Here is an 8777-nt window from a genome sequence, read left to right on the forward strand (position 1 = left end):
CGCGAGGACATCAAACTGACGTTTACCATGTGGCAACTTGTGATATTAGAAAATTATTTTACATTGTTTTGCCAGTAATTAAATATATTTTAGTCAAACGTGTTATAACTCGTCAAGTGATAAAAAAACAGTCAGTCAAATGAATAGTTTATAACCATAAATCCCCCTATTCAGCTTCCGCTTCCGCCATCTTTCTTTCCGGTTTGGCGCATTCTCGTATCCGTCATGAAGTGAGTTTACCGATTAGAATCAAACACCATCTCGACATTTAAATAAACTATATGATAGGATCATGTCATTTCACCGAATACAAAAGCTCATCTATTTAAGTGACGCCCGACATTTGTCGTTTTCAGGGTCGAGTTGTGCAGTTTCAGCGGGTACAAAATTTACCCCGGCCATGGCCGCCGGTACGCCAGGATAGACGGGAAGGTAAACGTTAACGCCGTCCTCGTTGTCGCCCTTACTTGTTTTGGCACTTGGCATGTTTAATATGTTAGCAACATTACAGTGGCTTTAATAAAGACGGCCAACTGGAATAGGCCTAACCGGCTCACGTTTAAATGCGATCCATGCGATGCCATATTGGGGCGAGCATGCGTCGTAAATATGCGACAAGTCCTCCAGATTGCTCTTCTAATGAATTCTAATAGGTGTTCCAGTTCTTGAACGCCAAATGCGAGTCTGCATTTTTGGCCAAGAGGAATCCCCGACAGATCAACTGGACTGTGCTGTACAGACGCAAGCACAAGAAGGGCCAATCTGTAAGTAACAAGCCACGAATAATGACCGTTTTACGTTTGTCTCTTTAAATGTGCATACAACACCACAGTAGTCAAACTAAATGTATTGATATATGCAGCATAGCATCCCTATTGGGTGGAAACTGTTTGTCCAAATATGGTCCATTTCCCCCCCCCCCCCCCCCCCACACAAATCAATCCTAATGGTCTGTAACACATTGTCTGTTATTTCTACGCATTTTTGAGAGAGAGCATTCTTGAGAACAAATCTGTTAATCGTCTTGGACACTAAGACGTTCTAAGTGAGCCCCAAACTTTTGAGTGGTATTGTATATCGCAAAAGACTCTTATCTTTAGTTAGGCATTTAGTGACCTGTTGAGCAGCCAGCCATGACCATCTGATCTGCGCTCAACTCCTACTCGGACTTGTCTAAGCATCATCGTGAAAAGTTTACCGCCCTAATTTCTACAGTGTTAATTAACCTTACATGGACCGTCACCAGCCTTTCAGACCTGTTCTGGAATTTTCATGTATGCTGCTATTTATTTGCCGCCACGCCGGCTGGTGGCTAACCCTGGCTACAACTCCGTTTACTGTGTCAGTATCAGTTAATGATGGAGGAAAACAAAAACGGCGATAGGCGCGACTAGGTGCATTTTTCAGCAAATAGTTTCTTTTTTCCAGAAAAATGTGCAAATCAGCAAAGGTTCACTGTACTTGTACTCTGTCTTTTGGGTGTCAATTGTTTGGCTGCGGGGGGACGGTGTGCGTGGCCTCCCTCCATGTCATGTGCTGTTGCCGGGCTGTGTTTTGCAGGCTGTGCAGCAGCGCTCACTCCACACCCTGCAGCCATAGAACACGCGGAGATCATAGTACTGGCCTTTGTTGTCATTAGTGACTCATTACCAACGGCCGGCCTCCAAACTCTCCAACATGCCTTATTGATAGGAATTATTATTATTAATCAGTTTATTTGAAAGGGGACAATGCAATTTCATAAAACACATGAAATACACATGGTTAAAAAAGCCAGAATTAGCCAGAAGGCTAATTTTAACATTTTGTCTATTTTAGATGCTGCAGTTGTGCTAGTACTGTGAACGCCTGTATAGCCCGAGTTAGGCATTCTATAAGTCAGATTTTTTAAAATGGAAGCCATCTTCCGTAATTAACTGAAAACTCAGGCAGTCACAGGTTTTGTGCTTGCTTTGGGTTGCATCTTGTTGCCAAAGAACTGTTGAAGTGACCTGGGAGCTACATTTTACACAAAATTAGTCCCTTGCTGTCACCTTGTGGCTTGTATAGGTAATTACAGTACAGAGTGAACCATTTCTTTTCGTGTCCCAACAGGAAGAGGTGAGCAAGAAGCGTACCCGCCGTGCCGTCAAGTTCCAAAGGGCCATCACTGGTGCCTCCCTGGCTGAGATCATGGCCAAAAGGAACCAGAAGCCCGAGGTCCGCAAGGCCCAGAGAGAGCAGGCCATCAGGTAAGAGCACACAGAAGCAGTTGCATTAAACATTGCACTTTTTAAATTGTTTTTAAGATGAATGTTCTGGTTTTATCGCGGGCATTTATCAGATGCATCGTTAGAATTGTTTATAATGTAGATCGTTTAAATGCAGCGGCGGGCGGCGCATTTCAGACGTGGGCCTTCAGTGGCGACTGTCCACCTTATAATACCACCACTATCACATTGAAAAATAATATTAAAAAAACAATACAACTATGGACGACATTACAGGGTGCAGGAGGCATTTTCCATATCAGAATCATCTTTATTTTGCCAAGTACGCCCAAAAAACACAAGGAATTTGTCTCTGGTAGTTGGAGCAGCTCATTGACGGCCCTTGGCAGAGTAAATTGATATAACAACACGCAGAAGTTGAAATGTGATTGGACAAAAGAAAAATAAACCCCACAAATGAATGGAAGTTGCGCAGCCAAAACGCACGATACTTCTATGAAGACAAAAGGCTGTTGGAAATAAATTAATACAATTTCATGTTGTAAATGTAGGTTAGTTTTTTTGATAGCGTTTGAGCCCCAGAGAGCTTTTAAAGGCCCTGACTGGATGCCACTGTTCTAATGTGATGGATAAGTGGACTTAGTTGCTCAATTATCTAAAAACCGTTTCTCATTAATTCAACTAATTATTGATTTCAAGACATTTTCCGTTTTATACAACAAAGCTCCCGCTATTTGTAGGGCATAGGGATCGAGTCCTGCCACAAATAACCCAAAAACATTTATAATTTCCTATATTAATCATTTAAACTTAATTTTTTTTTTATTTCAAGCGCCTTACAATACTCTTGAAAATAAATGGCTTACACATACATGATTTGATTTCGGGGGGGAAATTTGCCAGCGTGAGCACACATGTGCACATTTGGCACAGACTCTTTGTAACTTCCGCTAACAACAAAGATCTTAAGGCTCTCGGTTAAGATAAATCACTTCAACAATACCTCATTAAATTACTACTTTCCTATTAGCGTGAGATTTGGTGGATTTAAATGTGCTTTTGTTTTTCCTCAATCAGAGCTGCCAAGGAGGCCAAGAAGGCAAAGCAGGCTGCCAAGAAGCCTGTTGCTCCCACTAAGGTGAGTCGTGTATTTGCTGTTAGATTGTATTGAATCCTCAAGTCTAAAAAGTGTTTGTATGCTTCTGTCCTTTAGGCTGCCACCAAGGCTGCACAGAAGCCCAAGATCGCCAAGCCCATGAAGGTGAACGCACCCCGCGTTGGTGGAAAACGCTAAGCCGCGGCACCTCGTTTTCGGTTGTGAATAAAAGTTTTTGGGTAACCATCATCTCTGTGCATTTTTGTTTTATTTGAAATGTGTTCTAATATATATGAGCTTTGTATTCCATTTCTTCCAGGCTGTACGCGGGCCGCAGGGTGACATAAAGCGGAAATATCTGAAAAGAAATGTCCTGTTCAATTTTGCATGTTTAAACGTCATCGATAAGCAGGTTTGAATGCGACTGAACAAATCAGATTGTATTAGTTGAACAGGATTTATTAGCCTTTCATAACAGCAATTACACTTCCACAGTGCCTCAAAGTGCCATTTGCTCCATCACTCAGCAGATCAGGTGACATTAAAGTGAGATAAATTATTACCATTACAGTGAGGGGGTTACAATTAACAAATGTGGTGAAAAAACAACAAACACAAATATATTTATAAAAAAAAGACTTCCCTAAGAGCAAAGAGGCATGAGACATCACTAGCGGTTCAGTGTTAGCTTGCGACTTTTGTGTAGCATTACAAGCTGCACAAGTAACACACAAATCGTGTTATACAGTTACCGTGATAAGAGAAGGAAAAGTGAAACAATGAAGTGATTTGTTCTCAAAGTTTAAAGCCATTAAAATCATAGTTTAATCACCATATTATAAATAAATGACTAAAAATGTGATGCCCTTCAATGGCTTTGGATAATCTTCAAAGTGAATGTTTTTGGGAAATGGTTGCATGAGGTAATGACTGCTACACCTGAAAAATGATATACAAACTAAATGTACAATCAAACAACTTGTTAATAAACAAGTTATAACTTTTGCGTTAGTGACCATCATCAAGTGTTATTTTCACTTTAGTTTTTATGTCAATTATATGCCCTGAGGAAACTTGGAATTTTAGGGAAAGTGCACATTTCCAGCAGGGAAATGTATGTTAAATATGGTCGGATCATGTTGCTGTCATGGATGTCACGTGGAAACGAAGATGATGCGATGTACAAATGAAGAGGGGGGGCGTGCGGGGCAGGCCTGTGGGTGCCCTGGCAAGAAGTTGACCTTTTACTTCACGGTCAGGACTCTGTTGCCCCCTGAGCCTTCTGATCCTGCTTGTATCTGTTCAAGGACACAACAGGCACACAATGAAGAAAATATGAGTTACGTGGTCATGGTTGGTATGGTTTGATTGCTACGAAAAAGGTGGTGCACATGTCGAGGTGTACCAATGAATTACGGTTGAACATTACAAATCAAAGCTGGTGGTACCACAAATATTCTCAGTTGATGTGGGTTTTACCCTGTGAATTTCATCCACTTTGCTTCAATTATTTTTAATAAATAATAGAAAACCCTTTTGAAACACCCTGTATACATTTAAGAGACAGAGGTAAAAGGTTCACCTCCAAATCCTGTAGAGCTGGGAGCCTCCGGCGCTGCCCAAGAAGAAGTTGACAGCGAACAGGTTCCAGTTCTTTGGTATGATGACCAGCGAATATCTGGACCAGATCAGGCCTGGTCGACAAGAGCCAAGGTTATGCACACATGAGTGAGAACATAGTCTGGTTTGTGCAAAACATCATCAGATAAGATTTGTTTGAAATATGTGGTAAAGCAACATGGGGGCAAAACCTTGGACACCTTTGACATACATCGGTAGAATCTCAGTGTACTTTCTAATCAAACAAAGCCAACAGAAACGCATAACTAACTACATATCCTTAACTCTCACTCAGTTTACCTGTTGCCGTCAGTACTGCAGACTGGGAGGTGCTCAGCTTTTCTGCTGGCCGTGTCATGTCAGCTAAGCCAGCAGCAACCAGGCCCTGAAAATATTAAGCCACCACATTTATATCCACGGTATTATTTTGTGACCACTTCAAGTTAAATGAAAAGTTCCCCCGAACAATATATTTGGGTTCGATTTGGTTTAGTGACTCAATTGTTGCCAAAACGACAAGTGTCATGCAATGGTCAAGTCTCAAACCTCTGTTATTTCATCTTTCATGATGCGATCGGTTTCATCTTATTCAAATATGCTTAAGACATTTTTTTTTTAAATATTTGAACTAGGACTGGCTGATATGGCCCAAAAAAATGATCAGGTTTGTGCGTTGCCTGTTTTTGACCGCTGACATACCTTGCAATTTGCTCCACGTCGCTTTTGAGATACCGCCACAGAACCGATGTTAACTAACTTCTCGTCAAAATATCCTCATCTGTGTGAGTATGCCCTGTGTTTTACTGTTTTCCCAATGTTCAATAAACAGCTGAAAAGTACATTGGCGACTGGCGAAAACATTACTGTAAGTACTGTACATTATAAACCCATAAAAAAAGATTAAAAAAATAATAATAATAATCTAGACTTACCCATTTAAACATGGGCGCCCAGAAGAACACCGTTTTTGGACCTTGAATGAAAACAAGAAAAAGGGGGAAACCATGAAAGCTTTCTCTAGACATTACTTTGTAGTATATGCGGGATTTCTCTCAGGAGGGAACTAATTTCTGCATTCAAGTGAAACCTACACGTAAATCCACAAAAATTGCAGTCGATGCAAAAGGTAACACCGAGGCAATTGCCCAGAAGCACAGAGGAGAGAACCATGAGGGATCCTAAAACTTGCTGGTTTGGTTTTCCCGCTCCGAGGGCACTTTTTACAGCACACGTAGGGGCACTTAGGGTAAAAAGCGGAACTTAGGGTAAAAAAGTGGGTGGGTCTTGGCACTAGACTCGCTTCTATTTATTTTTCTACTGCGGTGCTAGTCAATTATTCTTTGTATTTTCCAACAGTCGAGCAAGCTGCCTCTCTCACAGGTCAGTCTTGGCATCTGGTTTGGGGAAGGAGACTCACGATTGTCGATGGAGATTTCGTCACGCGTGTGTGCCACGTTGGTCGTCCCGAGCACACCGCACACTAAAAGACCAGTAAGCACACACTTGCCCACTTTGTCTTTGTCATGTGTATGCATGTACTCCACTTTGGAAATATCAGTCTCTGTGCTACAGAGACTAAAAAGTTGGGGAAGGCCCATAAAAGTCTGCCGACCTGCTTTTGGTACACTATCACCCACCAGTGCTGAGGGCTTAACACCAATAAAGGACAGAGTTTCTGCAAATGATCCGGGAGGGAGGTGGTTCTTGGTCGCCGCCCCTTCATACCTGGTCACAAAGCTGTCCTTGCACACCTCCAATACCCTTGGACAGGGAAAAACCCAAAACAAAACAAAGACCAGACTATCAACCCGCTCAAGCATGAATGTGAGTTAACAATACTGGACACTCACTTAGTTATGCTGGCGTTTGATTAACAAATCGTGGTGCTGTTCATACTGAACACAATAATAGCTCCTCTCATATTCCTAAATGAGTGTTAACTTAAAATAAACAGTGGAATGGAAACAGTACACGTCGCACTTGGCTTCAGTCACCTTTATGCATGGTTTCGACCAGCCATACCACTCATCTCAGTGTTATCTAGGACAACTGAGCATTTTATTTTCTGTAGTGAAATCTCGCCTGTGTGTACAAAAAAAAAAAAAAAAAAAAAAAGTCTTCTGGCTATAATTGTAGTTTTGGACTTTCTCGCTGCATTTCCAAGCTGATTATGAACTCCAAAATACACGGAAACGACACGCCAATCTCGGTGCTACTTTATTGCAGAGATCAGTACAGGCTACTGTCTTTAAAGTTATCGCGTTGTTGTTGTTGTTTTTTTTTTAAATAAACTTGCTTTACCTGCCGGGTGGTTGTACAGAGGTCTCAGTTTGGCGGGCAGCATATGCTCGATAGAATCCAGAATCCTGTGATAGGACGCTCTCAATGCAGCCATGATGCTAGCTTGAAATTTGGGGGGAGGAATGAAGATGACAGCCGCTCGGAGCTATTCGTAAACTAGGTTTAACGAGACGGTAGCGATAAAAGAAGTTGCTCGTGTTAAAATTTACACTTTTATAAAAAAAAAAATCTTCGCGGCGTTGAGAAACACACACAAATGAGTGTGGTTTAGGATGGAAAGAGGATGCTGTGTGCGACGCTGGGCTAGCTGTCATTAGCTTGAGGTGACTTTCCACTGGTACAGCAACCTTGGCCAACAGGGCGGGCCAACAGGGCGGGCCAATAGAGAGTGGCCAATTGGTCGGTCCGTTCAGAAGCCGTATTTGATTGGTTTACAGTGGGAGACATTTGTTTTATAGTACGACGTATCCTAACTGAGTGGCGACATTGCTTCAATTACTGTTCATTTGGATTCATCTTCTTTTGTAAATATATTATTAGGGCCCAAGTAGCAAATTCTGGACGTGGACAACTCTCTACTTCAAATCAAGGGTGAAGATATTTAACGGCTATGTGTGTCCTGTAGGCCTACGTGGACGGCTGCATGGCTGAGCTTGGAAAACAACCGGCTACGTCACATCACCTGTTCTCACCGAGTTATCAGTTAAGTTGACCACCTCTCTTATAATTTCAATTGATTCTACATTCCCAGAAATGCACCATCAAACCGGTAACTTTTCGTGTAACCGATCCTGAGATGCACTCTGAGGCGGCCGGGGAAGTATGACAAACTGCTCTCCACCTGGTTCTTTTTCGTTGTTGAACAAGTTTAATGAGCTGGCGGCGTTTCTTTGTTTCTTTGGGCAGAGACAGGAGGCGGTGGGGGACTGATACGAGACTGCATTCAAATATTGCTAGCAATGAAAACTGCATATTGTCCCCAAATAAATCTCATTCACTGCCAGCCCTCCCAGTTAACATGGATATTTGACTTCTAGAGAAGTCAATGGCAGTGATTGTGCCAAGTATGCAAATAGTTCTATTATGATGACGGGTCAAAGTGATCAAAGGGGGAAAAAATGTTTTTGCTGACACCCTTTTTACATTAGCTCCTTTAGTGGAACGCTTGAAACAAAGAGTACAGTAACTTGTTAAATTTTTTTCCTTGCCGTAAAAGCAGCTTTACAACGCATGAGAGGTAAAGTATCAAAAGTCAGTGGCAATGATGAGTTTTTCTTTATGGAAAATGATCTCTCATTCAAAGAGCATCAGCCATTACCCAGCTATCAATGAGCAAACAGGGGTGTCACTAAACTGAACACTTCTATATAAAATAAAATAAGCATACAAATAAAATAATGCACAAAAAGTAAGTAGAACACATATAATTACGTGAATATATATATATATATATATATATATATATATATATATATATATATATATATATATATATATTCATTCATCCATTCATTCATTCATTCATTCATTGAATATATTCCCCCCCCCCC

The 8777-nt window shown here is 41.4% G+C and overlaps 2 protein-coding genes and 1 non-coding gene across 3 annotated transcripts; 2 read left to right on the top strand and 1 right to left on the bottom strand.

Annotated features, from left to right (window-relative positions):
* Positions 1 to 127: 127 nt before the first annotated feature.
* rpl24 (ribosomal protein L24) lies at positions 128 to 3555 on the top strand. The gene is made up of 6 exons (XM_061691371.1): positions 128 to 230; positions 357 to 432; positions 654 to 764; positions 2095 to 2231; positions 3288 to 3348; positions 3424 to 3555. Exons 1-6 carry the CDS (start codon positions 226 to 228, stop codon positions 3502 to 3504), a joined length of 471 nt encoding a protein of 156 aa, XP_061547355.1. The 5' UTR covers positions 128 to 225; the 3' UTR covers positions 3505 to 3555.
* Positions 1500 to 1681, top strand: LOC133411116 (small nucleolar RNA SNORA23). Its single transcript, XR_009769620.1, has one exon. It is a non-coding gene; the product is annotated as a small nucleolar RNA SNORA23 (small nucleolar RNA).
* Positions 3426 to 7578, bottom strand: mpc2b (mitochondrial pyruvate carrier 2b). Its single transcript, XM_061691372.1, has 5 exons — positions 7228 to 7578; positions 5859 to 5899; positions 5227 to 5311; positions 4889 to 5000; positions 3426 to 4604 (listed from the first exon to the last, which is right to left on the bottom strand). Exons 1-5 carry the CDS (start codon positions 7319 to 7321, stop codon positions 4562 to 4564), a joined length of 375 nt encoding a protein of 124 aa, XP_061547356.1. The 5' UTR covers positions 7322 to 7578; the 3' UTR covers positions 3426 to 4561.
* Positions 7579 to 8777: the final 1199 nt, after the last annotated feature.

This window comes from Phycodurus eques, chromosome 12 (assembly GCF_024500275.1).
Source record: "Phycodurus eques isolate BA_2022a chromosome 12, UOR_Pequ_1.1, whole genome shotgun sequence".
Taxonomy (NCBI): domain Eukaryota; kingdom Metazoa; phylum Chordata; class Actinopteri; order Syngnathiformes; family Syngnathidae; genus Phycodurus; species Phycodurus eques.

What these genes read in the sequence shown, in the direction of transcription:
- rpl24 (XM_061691371.1), top strand. An exon ending in ACGCCAGGATAGACGGGAAG is followed by an intron (nt 433 to 653) that starts GTAAACGTTAAC and finishes GAATTCTAATAG; the next exon opens with GTGTTCCAGTTCTTGAACGC. An exon ending in AGCCTGTTGCTCCCACTAAG is followed by an intron (nt 3,349 to 3,423) that starts GTGAGTCGTGTA and finishes TCTGTCCTTTAG; the next exon opens with GCTGCCACCAAGGCTGCACA.
- mpc2b (XM_061691372.1), bottom strand. Translation starts at nt 7,321, where the DNA reads ATGGCTGCATTGAGAGCGTCCTATCACAGGATTCTGGATTCTATCGAG. An exon ending in TCTGTACAACCACCCGGCAG is followed by an intron (nt 5,900 to 7,227) that starts GTAAAGCAAGTT and finishes TTTTCATTCAAG; the next exon opens with GTCCAAAAACGGTGTTCTTC. An exon ending in CAGCTCTACAGGATTTGGAG is followed by an intron (nt 4,605 to 4,888) that starts GTGAACCTTTTA and finishes GTCCTTGAACAG; the next exon opens with ATACAAGCAGGATCAGAAGG.